This window comes from Ruditapes philippinarum, unplaced genomic scaffold (genome assembly GCF_026571515.1).
Source record: "Ruditapes philippinarum isolate M1 unplaced genomic scaffold, ASM2657151v2 ctg638_1_1_1_1, whole genome shotgun sequence".
NCBI classification, from domain to species: domain Eukaryota; kingdom Metazoa; phylum Mollusca; class Bivalvia; order Venerida; family Veneridae; genus Ruditapes; species Ruditapes philippinarum.
Genome location: NW_026861796.1, coordinates 74,921 through 99,531, shown reverse-complemented (window position 1 = coordinate 99,531; position 24,611 = coordinate 74,921). Strand labels below are relative to the sequence as shown.

Below are 24,611 nucleotides of genomic sequence, written 5' to 3'. Positions count from 1 at the left end.
ATATTTTCATGTTTTCATCTGGCGCCCGGTTACTTTTTGTACTTCGTCGGTTTTTATGTGCAAAAAACCACTTGCTATAAAATTAGTGCACAAATTTATTCAAGTGCAAGCAACAATCTACTCTATGAAAGGTCTGTATTCGGGTTGTCTCTGCCCGAGACCTGGAGGTTAAGACCGGTGTGCCTCCATTACAAAGACAGGAGCTGCCCTTTTCAAACTATGCACATGTTAGAAAAAAATAAAATAACAATTCAGAATTTGATTTTTTGAGACTTAATAAATTATATTGCCTGATCCAAGTTTTAGGACATTTTCTTCCCTTAAAGGACCAGCACTGACCTACTAGCACAGAGAGTTGAAATATATATCTATATTGCCATGAAACCGTGTGGAATTCCACCATGGACCCTGCCATCACTAGTAATGGACACTTATTTAACCTCAATTCTCGATAGTTCATTATATAACCTTCCAAATCTCAGAAGTTCAGAAGATAAACCACAATATCCAGGCTCAGTCACCCTTTACAATAATCCTTTTACTCTATTATAGAAACTATAATAACCTGTAGACTAATCAATGCATGTATTATCATATATAAATTTAAATGCAAGTCCCATCCCTTTTATAAAAAAGTCATAACGGTAAGTATTTAAAAACAAAAATATTTTAAGTGTCATCATATCTATATACTAAGATATACATGTATGCACATAACATTAGACTTTACTATAGAACAACTTACTGCATATATGTCAAGTTTTAAATTGATTACTTAAGTATGTTATCCTTTATGTTATCCTTTCTCTGTTTCAATATATGGACATGAACACCTATATACATAGCTTTAATTTTCTACTTTTCATTTTTACCAAAGATTAGTGATTAGAAGATTCCTGTAGAGAATACCTCTAGGTATGTACTAACTGAACAAACAGTATAAGGTATATAAAGCCAGTCAAAGAAAATCATCAATATTCCTCAATGCTTTTGATGACCTTACAACTGGTAAATTTTATTCATCAAAAATAGTAAGTACTACCTAAGGTAGACAGAAAAGAACAAATAATTCAGTAAACATGAGTTACTTCCTCTTAAAATAGAGAAAACTTGAAACCCAAAAGAACACCCTAAACAGCAAAATTATGAAATGTTGCAGGGTCAGTTTTATCAAGCCATGCAAAGAAATGGTAAAAAGTATTCATAAAAAGTTAGATGGTCATGTGACAGCAGTAACTGAAGAAAATCGGATAGATTTCACATCAGGATGCTGGTACACTTTGTAAAACAATCATTTCTGCGCAATTATAGATAAACGTAATATGGATAAAAGCAATCGGATAACCGTAAATTAAAGTTCAATTACCAATCCTTATACTCATTGCAGGTGAACGTTCTTCTTGTAGGAAAATTAAAAAAATATACAAATTAATGAAAAAGAATACGGAATCAATGTACACCACAACGATATTTGAAATCCGGGTTTTAGTATTGCCAACAAAGCTAAGGGACAAGCTGTTAAACTAAGCTTGCAATTTCGTGAAAATAATATCACAATGCACATACTTTTTACAGTGAGTTATTAAATACAAATATAACAACATATTTGTTTACTTATTTTTACGAATCAAAATAAAACTAATTAACACAACATGACATTAACTGATAATACTAGTAATAACACCTCCTTCCATAGGCCAAAAGAAAAAAGCATTCCATAAGAGACGACGCCGCTCACCGGCGTCACCAATAACACCATTATGGGGATACTGTAGTATTTTCGGCTAGGTCAAAACACCCTGTGTTGGCTAAGAGAAACCACCTGTATAAGGTTGTAAAGTACTCGAAAAATAATCACTGGACTTAAATAAAGTAAAACAACAACTACGACAACTAAAACAAAAATAAAAAGCTAAAAATGAAAATAACAAAAAACTAAAAAAATAAAACTAAAAAATAGAAAAACGAGCAAAATTCGTTGAATTTATATCCCCTGCCGAGTACTGGTTATTACTAACACAACAACTGAAGACATACGGCTTTATTTATATATATTTATCATAGCGTAAACAGTAACAATTTTATACATGATAAATATTCAGGGCACTTACAGAGCCATAGTTCCGTGTTAAATAGTAATATCTGGACATGCCATTGAAATGTAAATTGCCTTTTGTAACGATGGTTCCAATAAAGTTTTGTTGAAATCAATACAGCAGTTGCAAAGAAATAGCAATATTGCTCTATATGCATACTGCATAACAAATCAAGGGCCATAAGTCTGTAATGAAGGGTCTTGTCTGAACATGGCAACAAATTGTGCACATCTCCTCTTGGTAGTAATGTTTACCATAAAATTTAATTGAATTCCAGTCAGTAGTTGCAGAGAAGTAGCGTGGAAACAATTATTGCTCTATATGCATACTGCTTAACTAATCAAGGGCAATAACTCTAAGTTTAAGTGTCTGACCAGAACAAGGCATTATTATGCGAATCTCCTATTGGTTTTGAAGGTTCCCATAAAGTTTGCCCTATATGCATACTACATAACTAATCAAGGGCCATAATTCTGAGTTAAAGTGTCTGACCGGAGCAAGGCGATGATATGCGCATCTCCGGCTGATATTGAAGGTTCCCATAAAGTTTCCTTGAATTCCAATCAGTAGTTGCAGATAAGAAGCGCGAAAATTATTATTGCTCTAGATGCATGCTGCAAAATTTATCAAGGGCCAGAACTCTGAGTAAAGGTTTCTGACCGGAACAAGGCGACGATATGCGTATCTCCTGTTGGTATTGAAGGTTCTCATAAAGTTTTGTTGAATTTCAGCCAGTAGTTGCAGAGAAGAAGCGCGGAAACGATTATTGCTCTATATACATACTGCATAACAAATCAAGGGCTATAACTCTGAATTGAAGGGTCTGACCGGAACAATCCAACAATATGCGCATCTCCTCTTGATTATGATGATTCCCATATTCCATCCAGTAGTTGCAGAGAAGTAGCGCGGACACGATTATTGTTCTATATGCATACTGCAGAGCTAATCAAGGGCCATAACTCTGAGTAAAAGTGTCTGACCAGAACAAGGTGACGATATGCGCATCTCCTGTTTGTATTGAAGGTTCCCATAAAGTTTCGTTGAATTCCAGCCAGTAGTTGCAAAGAAGTAGCGCGATAACGATTTTTGCTCTATATGAATACTGCATAACTAATCAAGGGTCATAACTCTGAGTTAAAAGCTTTCACTGGAACAAGCTGACGATATGCGCATCTCCTCTTGATATTGATGAGTCCCATCAAGTTTCGTTGAATTTCAGCCAGTAGTTGCAGAGAACTAGAGCGGAAATGAAATTCGGACGGACGGATGGACAATTCTACTGAGTTGACATTATGGTTTTTTTCTTTGATCTCCTTTGATCTCTAAAACCCAATACGCATCGTATTTGCACCCCATAAGCAACCTGATTCCCCACAAGTACCGTCTGTACGGAATGAATATGGATATTCACCCAATAACGTCACTTGAAGTTGTACGGACGGACGGAAAGACAGACGGACGGATTTACGGACGAACAACGCCAAAACAATATCCCCTTCCGAATTCTATCGGCGAGGATGATTAAAAATATATTTTTCAGTGACGGCACTCATCTTGTTTTTAGTTTTAAATATCCATACCACAAAAGAACCAATTTCCAGCACCATAAGTGATATAATTCTATGAAACAACTTCTGCAGACAAACAGTCTTTAGGAGACAAAGATTTTGGTTGTTACCGTGATTTGTTCCTTTAGTATATTTTGAAGTCCTAATTTTGGAGGAAATATTTTTTCTTTCTTTTCAAATATATCTTGTATTATAATAATCTTAACATTAAAATAGAAATAAGCATGGTATACTTGCTATATAAAATGTTTTTTTAAGTGTAACCTACACAGCTAGGTACATTTATTATTTAATTGATTTATTAACAAAAACTCATGGTTCTTAAGGGCATAACAGTGAACAAACAAACAATACAACAAATAATAATACAAACATGGCATAGAAGTAAATAATGAAGATGACTTAGTGAAATTTCATCATTACTACTTTAACAAAAATGGCTAGATTAAATAGTGTATTACTGTTATCACAACAAATACGAGCCTGAGAAATACTAGGAAACATTGAATAGTAATTACTGATATACTTGTGTCTTTTATGGGTAAAATAACTATAATTATCTTATTATAAAACGATCATTGTTTGACAGGATGCAGTACATAAAAAGTCACACTGTACTTTTTGTACCGCGTCCATGATTGGCCTTAGATCGGACATTTTATATTTGTAATGTGTTTTCTACTATATAGAATGCTAAGATCAGCTTCATCTTTAAGTATTTTAATGAAATGGTCTAATTATATAAATGATATTACAAATACAAAGGAAAGAAATAAATAATGAACATTATGTTGTGTATAATTTCCAATTTATGCAAAATCTGTATCGCTTTGAATGCATAAAACGTATATACATGTATCATCATGGCGGGTTAGTTGATGGCATTTTTGCTCATGTGTTTTGCAGGAAATACCGCGCTTTCATAATCCATGCGTATTCGTTATCGTCGTCGTCGTGCAACAACTTTATTGAAGATCATTTTTCATAAAGTTTTTTAAAGGTATCAACAGGAAAATTTCATATGCGTCCACATCATGACACGATGCAGTTGCAATACAAGGGGCATAGCTCTTGTCGCTATATTTTCGGAGTAATGCTCCTTTTTTAGAAATTGCGCATAAAATAGAAAGATTTTAAACTTTGAAACGTAAACATAAAACTTAGAATACTTGACTATCACGACAGGGCAAAATTTGAGACAAAGGGCAATTATCTGAAAGTTATACTTTAGCAGTTATCCCTCCTTTTTATTTAATAATTTTGTCAAAAAAAGCTTATTCAGTAGAATAATTTCAAAGCTATGATAGATATGAACATGAAACTTGGAATACTTGATTATCACGACAATGCAAACTTATCAGACAATGAGATTCTCCTACTTACAATATTTTTGGGAGTTGTGTTTCTTTTTATCTAAGAATATTTATAAAAAGAATTAATAAAACATTTCGTTTTGGAGAATAAAATTTGGAACATCTCGGATATATTAAGAAGCACTGGTGAGCTGTTTCGTCTTAAAGTGAAATAATCTACAGCGGAAAGTCTGTGATACAACAACTAAGTATGTTGCTAGCGTGATCCTATATTACATATATTTATATAGCGAATCATAAAGTATTCTAAAACAAAATATTGTAATTTATCATATAAAAGATCATACTAAATCAATTAAAAAACTTAATCAACATGCTTTCTCATGACATGTATTAAATATACCTAAAGGATACATTTTTATTGTTCTTTATAAATATTTCGAAGAAAGGAAAAGAAAACGTATGGACAGTCTGCTCATAGTTGACCAATACTATTTCCAAATATGATGATTCAATGATATTTTGACAAACAGTTCGTTAGAAAGAGTCTCTCTAAGAACTGCATTGATTACGGAATCTTGTATGAAATAATTGATCACTATCTTGCTTCTGTTAGAATATTTCAGCTTTGGTTCGAAACCTTAAATGGACTTATTTCGAAATCGCCTACCGCTGAACTTATATTAATTTTGTTTTCATTACCTCTAGTACGTATCTTAATTCTTTGCGCTTAAATAAGTCAGACGGGAGAGTTTTATTCTGTGAAACCTTCACACCGCGAAAATCCTTAAAGGTGATAGGGCATTGAATGCGTATCTAGATAGAAATCATATCAGGGGTTTACCACGATAATGCAAATATAATCGACGTGTTTCTTAAACACTTTGTAGTGTTCATCAAAAGAGAATAGGATTCCAAATATTTTGTTTATCCAGAATTTATTTTAGTTCGATTGTATAGGAAGAAGCTTAAATTATGTTCCGTCTTAAAGTGACATTCCCTTTAGGCTTTTAACAAACGATCGAAATGTAAAAAGATCTGCGTCATACATTTAATCAACATCCTTCAAAATGTAGTGCAACGGGAAGGAAACCCAGAGTGAGTATACTTAGAAATAAAATTATTAACCTCTTAATCTTATGAAATATTCAGTTCAATACCACTCTTATTACAGACTCCATATTGTTCACTATCAGAATAGTTATATCTGATTCAAAGAGGTAATTTTGTTAAAATAATCCAGCGTGTGTGTTTTAATTAATATTCGTATTAATATTATTAGACAGGTGAAGAAGATATTTTACTGGAAATATATATCATACAAATCAGGCTCCATTGAGTACCTTACAACCAGAACAACTCGACTATTATTCTTCCTTTTTTACGGTATAAGAAGGAACACCGGATATAACCGTGTTTTGAGTTAAAACTAAGTCGGAGGAAATTACCGGAGGTAAGAAAAAAAACGTATTTCTCAGCTCGTATGACAATAATTTAACCTAAGTTTGATTTTAGATTCTTTTTAATACATGCCTGATTTGATATATGTACAAATATGAACAAAACAAAAATTATGATTTGACGTTCTTTTTTGTTTACGTAAGAAATTATTTCCAAAGTACAAAAAAAAAATCTAGTTTCTTTTTTAATCTCGTCCAAATAATTCTGTTCAAAATATTCTGAATGGGCAGTTTTCCTCATACAAATTGTTGTTAATATATCTAAACTGAAATCAACAATCCACACGGCAAGTGTACTGCGGGTATAGTATTATTTTCGTTTACTGGGTGTAGCAAATACCATGAATATACTGTTTAGGCATTATATATTCATACTCAAGGCATAAATCAATATCAGTTTCTGACTTTTTGACTTAATATAATTTAAATCATTGTTATATATAAACATTAAGGAATCAGATATAACAAATTTGAAGTGGCTTGATAAAATCTAGTTTCTAAATTTTACTTAGCTCCCATAATTATTTATATTGGGACATCACAATGGACAACGCTGGAAGTTCATTGTTTCAATCTTATAAAGCGTGAAATCAATATGATTTTGGATCATCTTAACTAAACAATTTGTATAGTAAAAACGAATAGTAGAAATCAAACCATATGATTTTCATTTAGAATGGAATCTAATTGTTTTTCTCATACTTATCTTACAAAAAACGCAATTTTTCACAATAATATAAAATGAACTACTTTTACGTGTACATTTCACAAGAAAACCCTGTTTTTAAAGAACACCAAAGGATGTAGCAAAATGGGTATTTGTCAATAGGTGGTCTTTCTTAACAGCTCATGACAGCATACACAATCGTGATCATTGTGTATTCACAGCACCAAAGGCACGTGTAAAAACGGTAGTGCAAGGCTCTTATAATATGATTCTATTGAACTCGTTCTACTTTTATACTACAATGAAGATGATGAAGGCAATAAATCATTTTCACTGCTCATTTTATATATTTTATACTCAGTACAGTTACTTATTATACCCGCTTTACATTTTAGCACATATTTGAGCCGTGACATGACATTTCCAACATAGTGGTCAAATTTGACATTTTCCTTTTTTCAAAGATTCTCAAAACGCAATCTTTTCTGATTTATTCAAGACAAATTTTTATTATTTTTGGACAATGAAAACTTGATTTATAACGCTTTTGAAAATTTATTAGTGACGACGTTTAATTTGACCATACACACATCCACTTAAAAGAGCAATTGTCTTTTAACCATATACTCTTATAGAGTGTTCGTTATATTAAACAATGATACCAGCGTGATGTAATATCTTCCTTATTTAGTGTTTATTCTGATTTATTTAATGTATATCAGCCCATATATGGATAATTAGAAATACTTGGAAAACATCTTGACGCTGGAAATAAAATAACATTTGAAAAAATAAATGTGATTATTGATTAATCACTTAAAGTAAGTAAGCTCTGAAAGTGTTCCCTGTTGCCAGGACAATATAACAAGTGTCGTTAGAACATATAAAATAAGATTTGTCAGCTCATTAATTTCCTTGAAATTCTCTTTCTTATAGATTTAAAATACGATTGAGTTTAACTGCGGAATAAAGTCATTATTGCGGTGGAAAAATATTTCAGTGAAGTAACGATTCATAAAAATATCACTTACCCCGACATGAATATATATTTTACAATTTAACAATAACCGCTTCCTTTGATTTATCCGACATACAACTTTATTAGCAGTGTCAATCATAATAACGTACATGCATGTAAGTCCTCGTACTCCCGGCCTTAAATTGTATCAGACTAACTGGACATATGTAACATTAATGAATAAACATTAAAATAGATCTGAAATATTATGATTTTGATTGGAAGATTACCTAAAAATTCGTTGACCGTATAACAGTAATTATGCAATAAACGTGGGCGGGTATGGTAAGTGCAGTTCTAATTTTCTAATGACTAATGAAAAAAGGAATTATCCTTCGAATGATAACTTGATTTGATTGAAACATAAATGACTTTCAGGACTGATTGCCCCCAACAAGTATGTTGATACGACTTGGACGTGTGAAGAACATAATCATCACATACCATAAATTACGTTCACAAAGATCAATTAAGTTTTATTACCCGTAATGATGAGGCTTTCGGCATAACTATATTTCACAGTGAGAAAGACACAAACACACATGTCCGAGTGGAATCTAATTGTTAAACTTTTTCTCATACTTTATCTTAAAAAGATATTTTTTACATTAATATAAAACCACATTGACAGCTTAAAATAAACTTCAGGACGGCATATTAGAAAATAAAATTGTGATCACAGTGTAATCACAGCACCAAAGGCACGTGTATGTGTATTTTCCTCCGCGAGCAACGGTGATTATTTTTAACAAAAAAAAAAGAATTCACAAAATTCTAACCTTTTTCTTGATACATGTACTTGTAAATATTCATTATCAGGCACGTATTCCTTGAAACTTGTAAATATTCATTATCTGACACGTATTTAGTGAAATATAAAATCAAACTCGGGTCAAATTAGCCTCATATGAGCTGAGAATTAGATTTTTCGATTTAGCTTTGACTCCAAAAGGATTATATGCGCTGTACGATCTTATAACGTGCTTTTTTATAGGGTTAACGCACGTTTTTTCGTGTTATAACGTCTGCAGAGTCCCGAGGAACGGTTGCTGCCCGAGGCCGGTAGGGCGAGGGCTGCAACAGTTCCGAGGGACTCTGCAGACTTTATAACACGAAAAAACGTGCGTTGACGCTATTATAGCATTTTGTTAAACATTCATGATGTACTAGTATATTTAATACAAAACACATACATTAAATCCTTGTGCTTGGACGTTATTTATCGAATTTTACATGTTTTACGTATGCGTTTTATTTTTCCGGGGCCAACTACTTGGGAAATTCAAATGCTCAGAACCGTTCGAAAAATCGAATTTTAATTGATTTAACAAAGCTTAACATTAGGGATTTTATTAACTCAAGAAAAAACAACATTAAATTACTCTGCCCAAGACAAGACATGACCCTCAGAAATTCCTAGAATGATTTCAGATTGACGGTAGAAAAAAGACCAGTGACATCAGAGTCGTTTCTTTTCAAGCTCACAAGTTTATAAAAGAATATCAGGTACTAAACATTATTCTCTCAAAGAAATATAAAGAACATTTGTCAATATAAACATAAATTAAACAACATTTTCTCATATTAATTTTGTGTGATCTTGTTTTGTAAGTTAATTAAACTGAATGACATTTATTTGTTTACATTGACAACTGTCCATTTCTTAGAAAAGGCGACAACCAAGATTAGCGGCTATGTCTATACGCCGTATTTCCGGCATAGTTACTTGAATGCTGCCGTTATGCAATTGAGGCCCTCGAATCAATAATTTCAATATAAAGCTTTGGCAGACAGGCCAAATCGTCATTGTTTTGTTTGTTTACTTGGCCCTGTATGTATTACGCATAGGTAAGTCCGGGCTATAACAAGGGCGCGTGAATATGTTAACACATGGTTTTGGTCCCGTTATGACATGGGCAAAAGAGGGGAAAATAGCCGATTTTATGCTATAATAAATATTGACGGAAGTTACCGAAAAGTTTGTCAAAGGGAAGTGGAGCGTCATTTAGGATATGGTTTTATTAAGGCTGTAACAGTTTTACATTTCATTACAAATACTTACATGCACGTTTTTAAAATGCCATTGCTAAAGCACCATTGTTTGATTTTTTTTCCTGATGTATACAAGACCAATTATATTTAACACCTGTAACAGAACACACTGAGAAATACTATGTGGCTATACCACGTGACCTTAAGCATTCAATATATTGAGTATAATTAATCTTTAATTATATATATTTCTAAGGACAGAGGACTACTGTGACACAGAGGTGACTTTTGTGCGCTTCTATTTATCTCGTGTGCACGATATACTATGCCGTGGCCACGAGTAACTAAGTCGTGTACACAAGATAATTAAGTGGTGCGCACGAGATACTATGTTGTGATCACGAGTTACTAAGTCGTGCGCACGAGATAATTAAGTCGTGGGTACGAGATAATATGTGCTCGTGCGCACAACTTAGTACCTCGTGGCCACGACATAGTATCTTATGCACACGAGTTACTAAGTCGTGCGCACGAGATAAGTATGTGGTGCGCACGAGATACTACGCCGTAGTAATGTGTTACTAAGTCATGGGCACGAATTAATTATCTCGTACATACGACTTTATAACTCTGGCCACAATCTAGTATCTCGTGCGCACGACATAATTATCTCGTGCGCACGACTTAGTAACTTGTGGCTACGACATAGTATCGCGTGCGCACCACTTAATTATCTCGTGTCCACGACTTTAATATATCTCGTGCGCACGACTTAGAAACTCGTTGCCACGAAATAGTATCTCATTCGCACCAATTGATTATCTCACGCGCACAACTTAGTAACTCGTGACCAGGACAAGGTATCTCATGCGTACGACCTAAATATTTCGACCTAATATATAAGTTACTCATCGGCACGACATAGTATCTCTGGTGCGTACGACTTTGTAACTCATGGTCACGACATAGTATCTCCTCTGCACGAGATGAATAAAAAACACACACATGTCACCTTCACTGTATAAGACTTGTAAGAAATCTTTTTGTTTTTATTTTTGAGTGTTTACCGCATCCCTCTGTCGCAGTTATGGAAAACAATGTGCTGGAATGTGGTCAGGAATCATTCAGAGGGTTTCTTACATTTGATAAACCGTGGGTAGCTTGTACAAATACGGGTTCTATACGCATTATCACGGCGAGATCGGTGATATTGATGAATAACATTCCTCGCTATTTCAAAGTTGATTACAAATAACATGCGTAAGGCGACAGCATTGGCAACACGCGAGTCTATTCACACATACATATGTTAAATATGTTACCCAATTTTAATTTGATAACAATATTGTTATCAAAATGAAATGAGTTGAAAACTATAAAAAAAAACATATTTACAATATATAGTTTAACATATTTACAATATTAATACGGTAACATTTTCACTATTTGGTCGATGTTAAATAAATTTCTAATATGATTTCAGCTGATGTTAAGGCCTGGACATCTCAAGCCATGGCGCTAAGTAAACAACTCTGTACGCGGGAGAAAACATTTAACTACCCAAGTAATGACGACCAACGTTCTGATTCATTTTCTGAAGTCTTCGACGAAATCAGCTTTTGTGTCAGACCAGAAGAAAACCGTGAGATAATAAGCAATCACCTTGACGATACTGATGATTCATCGTCTGCTAAACCAATTGTTAGCTGTGCAAAATGTGTGGAGCATGTACGTGTGGAGAGGGTGTCACAAATTCGGAGAGGCCATCATATAACTATGCCTGGTAACAAAGTTGGCAACAAGTATGATTCTGAACGCCGAAAGCAGAAGTGGCTATACATGCACCATGCCATTGTAAAAGATATAATAGCTAAGGATGACCGGAGGTCAATCGTGGAGCTGAAATTAATCCACATGTGGAAAAATGAACGCGGTGAACTAGGGCTTTGTGAGACGGAGACACAGTTCGCTCTTGTAAATGATGAGTTATACATAGTTGAATATAAACATCCAAGATTTACGCGAGAACAGGTGGTAGAACGAGCGGAGAAAGCGCTAAATGACCAAGAAAATGCTCGTAGTGAATCAAGATTCATACGGTTTAGTTCTTACAATGTGGTTACAACAAACTGTGAACATTTTGCCACATGGTGTGTGGTAGGACTACAAAAGAGCCATAGAGATTTGTATTTCTGGCAACAAATTGGAAAGAAAATTGTCGCAATAGGCGAGAGTTCACAAGTCATGGAGATGAAGACGCGTCTTGTTGAAATATTTGGAAATGCAAGCAGAATAGTAAAATGCCTCATAATACTGTTTGAGTCCTCTGATGAAATTACGAAGATAGTGGGTAACAGCATGCCGTGTGCAACAACAATATTAAGCGTCTCTGCTGCTATGTATGTATTATATTGCATAATAATGACTATATACTTTAAGTATAAGTACGCCAGGAGTGAAATATGTGCCTCGTGTTTTCGAAACAGTGTAAAGGATCTATGGGCTAGATGTTCTGTGTATGGAATCACCTCTATAGCCACGTTTTTCATATTGAGTAGCGGCGTATCGATTCCGGCTGTGGTGGGCTGTTTTGCGCTGATAGCGTTGTCGGTGGTTGGTCAACATTACATCCCAAATATACGAAAAGCTCTGATGGCCCCATACGGGTGCAGCAAGACCGCAATAAAACGTCTCGATGATATAAATATCGGAGATATTGTTACTATACAATACTGGGGTCTACCCCATGACGTCATTGTTACGGAAGTTCACACCAATAGCAGTGATGAGAAAGGCAAGATTCGAGTTGTTCACTATGCTTTAAACAAATTGTTTACCACTAGAGAGGTTAAAGAAGAATACTTTTCATTTAAATTGGTTAAAAAATATTTTCCTATCTTGCACCGTCATGACTGTGATCATTTGAATTTGTTTCCGCCTGAAATTGCTGTCCTAAGGGCAAAGCAGAGAATAGGTGAACGGAAATGGCATGTGACTAAAAACCGTTCCGATCACGTTTGCTATTGGGCGAAAGTAAAACAATCCTTTACTACAGATGACGCAGACGACACGTCACGTGAATCGTCTGCTCCTCTAGAGGGTCGAGGTCAATCGAAACATCTCAGTACCTTGTTTATGGGAGAGATGGAGGCACATCTCAGTAGCGACATAGAAATTGGAGACGCTGTAAGAGTTAAAGGTGTGGAGGGAATACTTGTATACAAAGATTGTGGAGAAAGGAAAATGAAATTGGAGATTGTCACTGTTAAAGATTCCGTGAAAAAGGTGAGGCAATTTGTAAATCTCAATACTGACAATGTTACAGTTTTGAGATACCATCCGGTACATTGTCATCCGAAACCAGTTCGAGTTGATCGGGCAAGATTGATTAGAGGCCAGCAAATTCCTTTGAAAAATTTTATGAATTTTTGTTTGTTGCTGAACAGTTAACTTTAAGTGACTTTTTATACAGATTCTGTTTTCGGCAGAATTAAAAATCATCTGTTTAGCCGGCCATAAGAATGTAACTACCCACCAAGCAAGACGTATGCGCTGATCTAGCGGAACTGTCAATTGTGATGCGCAGTAATGTAAGATTCCGAACTGATACCCAAACGCCTTCGGTTAAGTTAAACGAAAGAACTATAAATATCGTTATTGCATTATTATCCATTAGTCATTCATGTTAGAATATTTATTCATCATTATGTATCAATGTATTTGGTGAAGTGATACGATAGAAAAATAAACATAGTTATTGCATTCCTATCCATTAGCATTTCATGTTAAAATATTTATTCATCATTATTTATGACTATAATACTCGTGAATAGAGTTTTAGAATATTGTCAATACTAAACACTTTTTTGTCTCTCCAAATGTGGATAGCTACTTGCATGACTTAAGGTTAAACATTTACCGATTGTCGCCCCTTGGCGTTATTCATTTAATCAAATTTTAAGTTTCAAATGCTGATTTTTTTTATTTAGAGTTCATTTGTCCGGTAATTCAACGTTTTAACTGCAGTTAAAGATACTTGTTTTTCTGTTCAATGGGTCACATGAGTCTATTGTAAACATTACCTTTATTGGCTTGGCTAAACAGCCTGTGTTGACTAGGAGCTGCCTGTATAAGGCTTTAAAGTACTCGAAAATCAATCACTGGACTTAAATAAAGTAGAAATAAGAACAACAACACTAAACAAAAATAAACTAAAACAAAAAATTAAAAATACATTCCTCAGTGACGGCACTCATCTTGTTTTCAGTTTTAAATATCCATACCACAAAAGTACTAATTTTTCAGCACCATTAGTGAATTAATTCTACGAAACAACCTCTGCAGACCAACCAACCGTCTTTATGAGACAAAGAGTGTGTTTGTTACCGTGAGGTGTTGCTCTTGTATATTTTGAAGTCCTAATTTTGGAAGAAATGAAAATGTTATTATAAAACGGTTATTGCTTGACAGAGTGCAGTACATAAAAAGTCAAACTTTAATTTTTGTACCGCGTCCATGATTGGCCTTAGACCGGACATGTTATATTTGTAATGTTTTTTTCTACTATATAGAATGCTAAGATCAGCTTCATCTGTCAGTATTTCAATGAAATACATATGTAGTCTTTTTATATAAATGAAGTTATAAATACAAAGGAAAGAAAAGAAATCGATATTGTAATTTTATGTTGACTGTGTATAATTTCCTATTAAAGCAACATCTTTATCGTTTTGAACGCATGAAATGCATAGAGTATCATTGCGGGTTTAGTTGATGGCATTTTAACTCGTGTGTTTCGCAGAATATGCCGAACTTTTATGATCCATGTGCCATCGTAATCGTCGTCCTCGTGCAACCACTTTATTGAACACCATTTTTCAACACTTTTTCAAAAGGTATCAACACGGAATTTAATATGCTTGCCGATGATGACACGATGCAGTTGTTCACAAGGGGCATAATTTTGAAGTTGTGCCCGATTTTTGCTATGAATCTTTGTAGAAATGACAATGCAAACTTATCAGATACAAATGTAATTAAATTCTCCTATTAACAGTATTTCTGGGAGCTGTGTTCCTTTTTTCTAAGAATGTTTATAAAAAAATAAATTTGTTATTGTTAGAGCGATAAAAAATACCGCATGCGGTTCTCTTGTTTCGTTTTAATATGAGAAAAAAGTATTTGTTTCAGTTGAAAAGAAATAGAATGATTAATAAAATGGCTGTCATTGTACCTTTGAGTCTTGTTATGAATTTTAAAAAGATAATTTCATTTAAGTAACATTGTGCCCATCTAAGAGTATACAGTGCATGAACAGATAAAAGTCAAAATATGTTTACGTCGGGCCATAACTCCTTTCAATTTAATAATTTAGTTCGCAAAAACGATAAATTACTCGCGTGGCAAACTGCAATTTATGTAAATACCAATCGGCCTTTACCAGTAACGTTCTATTTATGAAAAATAGTCGGACACTCTTCATATTTCTCGCAGATTCATAATTTATCCTAAACATTTTCCAGTATCAACTGTTGGTCAATTATATTGTAACAGTCAATATTTCGAAACATATTGTTTTATTAGTGTCTTGATAAAGCACTTGTATTTGTCTCGAGTAGGCTGTTACCAGAGTTATTGTTCTTTATCAATATTTGGAAAAAAACTTAAGGAAAATGTGCTCATTGTAGACCAATCCAGTTTAATAACTACATCAATATATGGAGATTCAATGACATTTTGGTGTACAGTTCGTATTAAAGAGAAGTGTTTTAAGTGTATAATCTTTCATGAAATAATAAAATTTTTGCTCTTGTTACAAAATATCTTCGATGCTTCGAAACCTGATATGGACTTTATGTTGATTTTTTTATTACCTCTTCTACTTATCTTTTATGAAATAATAAATATTTTTGCTCCTGTTACAAAATATCTGCGATGTTTCGAAACCTTAAATGGACTTTATGTTGATTTTTTATTACTACTTCTACTTATCTTAATTCTTATTGCTTTACCAAGTCAGGCAAATGAGTTTTATCCTGTGAAACCCTCAAACTCCGGAAAGCCCTAAAGAGTGTAGGACAGTGAACATATCAGGGATTAAACAAGATATAACAAATATAATTTACGTATTTCCTAAACACTATGTAGTGTTCATCAAGAGAGAATAGGATTTCAACGGATTTGGTTTATCCAGAATTTATTTTAATTCGATTGTGTAGGAGGAGGCTTAAATCTTAAAGACACACTCTCGAACCCGTTCCTGGAACCAACAAGAACTGAGCAATGAGTGTGGTTTCTTGTTTAAGAAAACAACGGCTCTCTCCTGATGAGGTTTGAGCCCATGCGGGCAGCGATTCTATGGTTATTCGTCCGACGCAATAACCACTCGGTCATGCAGATACAAGGGTTTATTAAAGTGTGGTTGAGACAGGACCGTCTTTAAATGTTCTGTTGAAAATGGAAAAAATAAATTAACAAATATGGTAGAAACTACGGTGGCAGAAAGGTGGCATATGTGTGTTTTTATTTATCTTGTGCGCACGAGATACTATGTCGTGGCCACGAGTTACTAAGTCGTGGCCACGAGATAGCTAAGTCGTTTCAACGAGATACTATATCGTGGCCCCGAGATTCTTAATCGTGGCCCCGAGATTCTAAATCATAGTATGTCGTGCGCACGAGATAAATAAAAACACACACGTGTCACCTTTGTGCCACCGTATTTTTTAGAAAAAGGTGAGATTTATTCATACATTAACAGCACCCATGTATATAAAATTATATAAACGCCACGATTACTTATGAAAAGAGGCGTTACGAACATGCAGTTTTATAATCTACTTTAACCACTAAGCAAAGTTACTATCTAAGTGCCTTTATTATAAAATGTATGCATACTGCAAAGTACAATGAATATTGACTGTTTTCACGTGAGGATTTCCCTCTAAATTTTCTCTCTTAAGCAGGCCGTATTGTATATAATTGAAATTATATTTTGCAACGGTTGAACCGGGTAATGCTCCCCGACTATGTTTTGGACACAGAAAAGAATATCTTTTATAGATTAAGAGTTATGTCCCAGACAAAATTCAAAGTGTGATAATTCCAAACTAAGGCAAGGCAGAATTACTGTTCTTTGCACTGTACTTCTACTAAATGAGATTGATCTACCGACTTGCGCGCGACACGTCGTCTCAATATGGTGATCATTTCTGTAAAATAGTTTTAAAATCCGTCTTTAATTAACAAAGTTATGGGCCGGACACGATTTTGCTGCAAGGTCATGCTGTGACTTTGAGCTTCAAGGTAGTGACTCAAATGTTGCGCGCGACACGTCGTCTCAATTTGGTGATCACGTCTGTGAAATAGTTGTAAAATCCGACTTCAAATAGCAAAGTTATGGGCCGGACACGACTTTGCTTCAAGGTCATGCTGTGACCTTGACTTTCAAGGTAGCGACCCAAATTGTGCGGGCGACACGTCGTCTTAATATGGTGATCATTTCTGTGAAATAGTTGTAAAATCCGACTTCAAATAACGAAGTTATGGGCCGGACACGATTTTGCTGCAAGGTCATGCTGTTGCCTTGACCTTCAAGAAAGCGACCCAAATTTTGCGCGCGACACGTCGTCTCAATATGAGGATCATTTCTGTGAAATAGTTGTAAAATCCGAGTTCAAATAGCGAAGTTATGGGCCGGACACGATTTTGTTGCAAGGTCATGCTGTGACCTTGACCTTCAAGGTAGCGACCCAAATGTTGCGCGCGACACGTCGTTTCAATATGGTGATCATTTCTGTGAATAGTTGTAAAATCCGACCTCAAATAACGAAATAACGAAGTTATGGGCCGGACACGAATTCGGGACGTACGGACGGACTGACGAACGGACGTTCTCACAGGACGGTCATTATGTGGCTACTCTATTGTTATCTCTCCTGTCCTTTTTAGCCACACAAAAGAAAATGGCCACATTAAAGCATTATAGAATGAATGGCATCAAAGAGAAAGAACAGTTACATTTTGTCCCTCTAGCCACATAATTACTGTCCTGTGAGTGCGGAAGGACGGACTGACTGACGGACGGAAGGACGGACAACCCGGCGACTTTATGCTCCCCGAAAAATCTTAAAGGTTGTTAAACTTCAAAATACTTTCACTTTCTATTTCGTCTTAGTTACAACAAAAACATCGAAATGTAAATAAATGCGTCATACAAAGTCTAACGGGTGAGTAGACATAAAATTATGAAACTTTTAATCTTATTTATTGCAAAGATTACTTTCGCAATAAGATCTAGTACAGTAACTTTATAATTCGCTTTATCTTGTCAAACTTTACATGGGAATATATTGTTAATGCATTGAAGTTGAGAATCAATCTTATTGTACATGCCGTATATAATAGATATGTTGCCTCTACAAACTCATATGATCTAAAACAAAAATGTACATACAGTCTACAGTTATTTAAATGCTGGCCTCTAAGTTAACATACAATGGGCGAAAGCATTTCCTCTGACTATATAAATATAAAAAAAGAAAATGTGCAGATTTTGCCATGCTTATCCATAACATAGTTATATATAAAGTTTCTGTTATTTATAAATGTGTTCAGCTGCTAGATGATTCAGGCACGACGCCAAAATCCTGGCATCATATATTTATTGTGCAAGCAAAATAGGTCTTCATAGTAGTAAGGTACATGTATTATGAACAACATTAGTTTTGCTTGTCAGATTTAGATCTATTTGTTTGCATGTTTCATTGATTGTTTTTGTTTGTTTGTTTTTTGTTTTGCAGTACAACACCTATTAAAACTAAGATGTGCAAGCAAATCTTAATGTGTGAATGCTACTTTTTCTTATATTCTTTCAACTTAATACTAGATTTACAGGATAAGACATGTTCTATCTCTTAATACTTGTTGTACAGACCTCAAACGATGACAGATGACATATTTCCCATTTATCCCCTGATAATGTGTTTAATGAATGAAATTCCAGAACAATTAGGTCTAAAAGGTATACATAGTAGTAAGATGGTGAAACACTCTTCAGGAGACCCAAAGTTGTGGTAAGATCGAATCCCAAATTATTCAAAAAATGATCATATCATGGCATTGAACTGTTCTTTCTCTAATCAGTGGAGGTAATTTGTAGGCGGCCGGATATCTAAGCCGGTAGAACCGCAGTACGCTATTCCCAGGGTCCCAGGTTTGAGTCTCGGTCGGGCTGCACATTAATCTCGTCCTGTGACAATTATAGACTTGAAAAAATGGAGGTATTTCTGAATCAATCATTACTCATGGAGAGAAAAGAATAATTTTATTGAGTAAAGTATGTAAGGGATCAATTTGGAGGGGGCTGTTTTTTAGGGAAACCTGATGATTCCTACAATGCAGAATAACTGTCTGAATGCAAGTGTTGTATTGCTTTGAAAATTGTACAACATATCTCTAATTATTAAAATGTTATTGTACTCAAACAAGAGGGTACCAATATGTAAATATAAATATAATATTTTATGGTTTAACATACAATGTTATGCAAATTATCAATAAGAAGCGTTCTGTAGCGTAAATCATTAAATTCTATAAATAGAACAAAACCAATTGCAACTTTTCGGCCCTTTTCGCCAGTCTTTGGATAAGGTTATTGAGGATGTTCACGATTGCGCGCAAACGTGAAATACTAAGTATTATGACATGTTAAACGTTGCAATATTCAATAAATTAAAATTTTTGTTCTATATCCAATATTTATATTGTATAACTCTAATTTTATATTCTATACCATAATATTTATTCAATCCTGCTGTATATTTGTTCATCATAAAAAATATTTGTGTGTGATAATTTTCTATATGTATGTTCTATATTTGAAAATATATATTGTATAATGTATAGATCTACTGAGAAATATTTATTCGATAATTTGAATCATGGGATAGAACACTTAGCATACTAAGCCCCGGCTATAAAGTAAGCACGAATTTCTGATACAGCGATATCATCCTGATAAACTAGGCTATAGTGTAGTAGAAATGATCAGCGTCCCTGTGAATGTCACTTGTAAATAGTGCATATGCTTAATCCTCCTCATAAATAAATATGTATATGTAAAATGGAAATAGATTTTTAAGTCTTCAGGAAATGCAATCGTAAAATAATGGTTTTTCATATGCCTAATATACGCTTCTGTAAAAGCTTTGGCCAGTGTGATAATAATTGCATTAATATTGATCATTTTAAATTCCTTAGAGTTGATTGCACAGTCCCGTAGCTACTGTCGAACATCGTTTATAAAGTCCGCAGTCAATCGCCTACCACTTTTCAACGTCTCTCCCTGCGATTGACGTCGCCAACGTCCTTGAAAATTTATTCTTTCTGCCTCTCCTTATTTTTCTTTTCCCAATTTCTCAATCACCATTTCTTAATCATTTATTTCAATCAAAAACTGTGCTGTGACAACCTTAACCTTTTCGGTTTTTTTCATTATCGCTTAATTACTTCTATGTTTTAGACAGTTTCTCGATTTACTATTGACACAATTTCTTATTGACCGAATTTCGTGACGTTCCGACGGCATAATTTAAACGCGAGGTTTTCTTTTACAAGTGGCATATGAATTGTGATTGCAAAGATTAATGTTGTTTAAATGAAGTAATTTTTTCTGACAACGTGGCAAAGTTCCAGCGTATTTTGAAATCTAATTGTGTCATATTGTAAAATATACGCTTCATAAAGCGCCTTTTGTCCGCCAAATTTATGCGCTGCGCCGGGTGTGCGTTGCCATGTTTTTTATTTTAATTCGCTGTTACGTACAAGCGATTTGCGTTATCAAATTAGATATGGTACAGTTTTCCGATTAATTGTGATATACAACAATAATTGTTACTTTGAAAATTCTCCAATTGACAGCCCCAGTTCGGTTTATTTTTTATAATCCCTCGTATGTTCTGTAGACTTTAAAATCTTTTTTCCATTTTTAGACATGCATATTTATTTATAAGGAGGATTAAGCATATGCACTATTTGCAAGTGACATATACAGGGGCGCTGATTATTTCCAATACACTATAGTCTATCAAGATGATAACGCTTTATCAGAAATTCGTGCCTAATTTATAGGCGGGGCTTAATATGCTAAGTGTTCTATCCCATGATTCAAATTATCGAATAAATATTTTTCAGTACTGTATCCAATACCCGGTAAATATTTTAAATTATACAATATTTATTTTCAAATATAGAAATATATACAGAAAATTATCGCACACAAATAATTTTTGATAAACAAATATTTTAGTAGGATAGAATAAATATTATGGTATAGCATATAAAATTAGAGTTATACAAAATTAATATCGGATATTATATAGATCAAAAATTAAATGTTATTGAATATTGCAACGTTTAACATGCCATAAAGGATATTTCATGTTCTATTTTTAGCATAATGACATTCTTTAAACTGACTCAGGACTGATCACACGAATTATTTGACTATCGGAATATCTGATTCACGAAGGTAATTTGATTATTATTATGTTTAACAATAACCTGTGCAATAATGAATTTAATGTGGTAAATAAGAGCGCCTTAGATTTAGATAATTGTATATGAAGATGATTTGAACTGCCGTTTGCATACCAATAAATATATCGTAATGTATCCAAAATGTCGCCAAAAGCCTGGTTAATTTGTCAACCTTTCAAAGAAATATAATCATCACGGGGGAGGAACTGTTACACGAGGGATGGAGTTCTTATGATAACTTGTCAAAAACTAATTCATAGGCCATTTTTATTGCCTCTTGCCCAAAATCTGGTGGTTTTGAGTATATACAAATGTTTTCCGACGAACTCCGTGACAGTAATCATAAAAACCCTGACAAGTTATCATAAGAAGAACCCCATCCTTCTTGTAACAGTTCCTCCCCGTGATCATAAGCTATTCGTGAACCTCGATATTCTCGCTTGACTGCTTTAGGTAGGTGTTAGGCCTATATTTTCGTGGGTCAATATCGAATGCAATATTAATAACATTTTGTTATTTAGCTCGTGGTTCTTGTGTTTCTGTAAACAATGCAATGATTTAAAGCGTCTGCACACGAAGGATCTACTGTAATCTATTTTTATTGTGAAAGAAAAACCAATGACTGTCCTTCAACATCTTCTGTATTCTCCAGACCAAGTAGCTTACTAAGACCCTGGCGGTATTCGTGCCCACAACGGTGAGAGGCAAGTGGTTAAGAAGCTTAACCACTCTGTCATGGACGCTTCGTTTACAGCATGTACTCCTAATCTATATTTCCTTTTCTAATATATATGGAAAGTCCTGAAAACTAATGAAAATATCAAGGACATATTGCATGAAATAATTGTACTTACCAATTTTAATCCGCCGGAATCAATAGAATGAATTTAATTAAGGAAGAGCGTAAATATTCATAGAACGACAGCTTTTATTTGTAAGTGTTTAACAGATCAAAGGAATGCGATTAAGCTATCTAAGTACTAATCGAATCTAATGACTTATATGTCTTTGTGCACAAAAACACACTTTTATGTAATTCAATTCGTTGCTTATAACGATTGAGAGGGTGGTTATTCATTACTAGAAACTTTAGTTAAAATATTTAATTTATTAAATGGACAATTATTGTAAAATTTTGGTCTAGAATTGGGAAAACCCCAGGTACAGTTATGTATGAAATTATGTATCTAAAAGAACAGAATGATAATTTAGTCGATGCATGGACATAAAATATAAAACTTATGTTAAATTCGCTTGGTTTTCTGTTAAGAATTTTTTTCTTTATTTTCAAACAATATTAATCTGAAAATCAATGGGTTTTTTTGTGTCTCACTGTTATTTGCCTGTAATAATGTAGCTATGTTAAATCCATTACCATACTTTTCTGTACTTAAATATTATGTATGTTTTGTACATGTATTTATTACAAAATTTGTAATTGTATATGCAATGTTTTAATGTTAAATTATAAACCGCCATTCATAAAAGTTGGCAATGAACGTGTAAAATGTTTATGCCAATAAACTATTTGACTTGACTTGACTGTTCATATTGGATTCATACTGGTACAAAATGAAAAGTTATTTTTAATAACATAATCATTAAAAGCAATTATAACCTCATTTTAATATTATTTTCCTGGAAAAAAATGGGAAATTTACTTTCTGTAAATGTTTCGGCCTTAAACTTACAATGGTACAGAGATTACATGTGTTTGTTTTTATTTATCTCGTGCGCATGAGATACTATGTCGTGACCACGAATTACGTAGTCGTGTGCACGAGATAATTAAGTGGTGCGCAAGAGAAACTTTGTCGTACGTACAGATAACTAAGTCGTGACTACGAGTAACTAAGTCGTGCGCACGAGATTCTGTGTCGTGGCCACGAGTAACTAACTGGTGTGCATGAGATAACTGACTGTTGCACACGTTAATTATGACGTGCACACGATATAATATGTCGTGCACACGAGTTATTAAGTCGTGAGCACAAGACAATTAAGTCGTAGGCACGAGTTACTATGTGGTGCGAACGAGATAATAAAGTTGTGTGCGCGAGATAATTAACCAATCAGTCACGATTAAGTTATCTGTGCGCACGTCAAAGTTTCTCTTGTGCAGCACTTAATTATCTCGTGCACACGACTAAGTAACTCGTGGTCACGACATAGTCACTACACATATGATTTTTTTAAACTTAATTATCTCGTTCGCACCACAAAGTTAATGCTCACGACTTATTAATCTCGTGACCACGACTTAGTTACACTACACATATGATTTTTTTTAATTAATTATCTCGTTCGCACCACAAAGTTAGTGCTCACGACTTATCAATCTCGTGACCACGACTTAGTAAAGCGAGCGCACGACATACTATCTAGTGCACACCACTAAATGAGCTCGTGCGCATCACTTAGAAACTCGTAGCTAAGACTTAGTTACTCGTGCGCACGACATAGTATCTCGTGTTTACTACTTAATCATCTCGTGCGCAGTACTTCGTAACTTTTGGCCACGACTTATAATCTCGTGCTCATGAGGCAAATAAAAACGCACCAAAGTCACCTCTGTGTCACCGTATAAACTGCATCAATTATCATCCTCAATGATTCAATCGACCATCATTAATAACGATTACGGATAGGAGGTCACCATAGCAATGTCATTGGCAGCTTGAGCGTTCTTGAAAGTGGATCAGTTTGGGGGGTTTAACCGTGTACATGTATACGTAATTTTGACGATGTTAATTAAGGTATTACGGATCAACACCATGTTAATTTAGATATCAACGCTTAAATACAAACACGTTAGAATCTTGCATGTTCATAATATCGTCATGCATAATAAATTGTATCATAGTTTGGAGACCTTTCTTTTGAAAATGTGTCAGGGTTAAATTGTATACATATACATGCACAGTGCGTTAACTGGAGTGCGTGTATTAGTTACCCG

General features: G+C 34.2%; 1 protein-coding gene across 1 annotated transcript; it reads left to right on the top strand.

Moving 5' to 3' along the window:
* Positions 1–6,137: 6,137 nt before the first annotated feature.
* On the top strand, positions 6,138–14,616 carry LOC132716820 (uncharacterized). The gene is made up of 2 exons (XM_060700157.1): positions 6,138–6,433; positions 11,601–14,616. The coding sequence occupies exon 2, from the start codon at positions 11,630–11,632 to the stop codon at positions 13,565–13,567; it is 1,938 nt and encodes a 645-aa protein (XP_060556140.1). The 5' UTR covers positions 6,138–6,433; positions 11,601–11,629; the 3' UTR covers positions 13,568–14,616.
* Positions 14,617–24,611: the final 9,995 nt, after the last annotated feature.

What these genes read in the sequence shown, in the direction of transcription:
- LOC132716820 (XM_060700157.1), top strand. Translation starts at nt 11,630, where the DNA reads ATGGCGCTAAGTAAACAACTCTGTACGCGGGAGAAAACATTTAACTAC.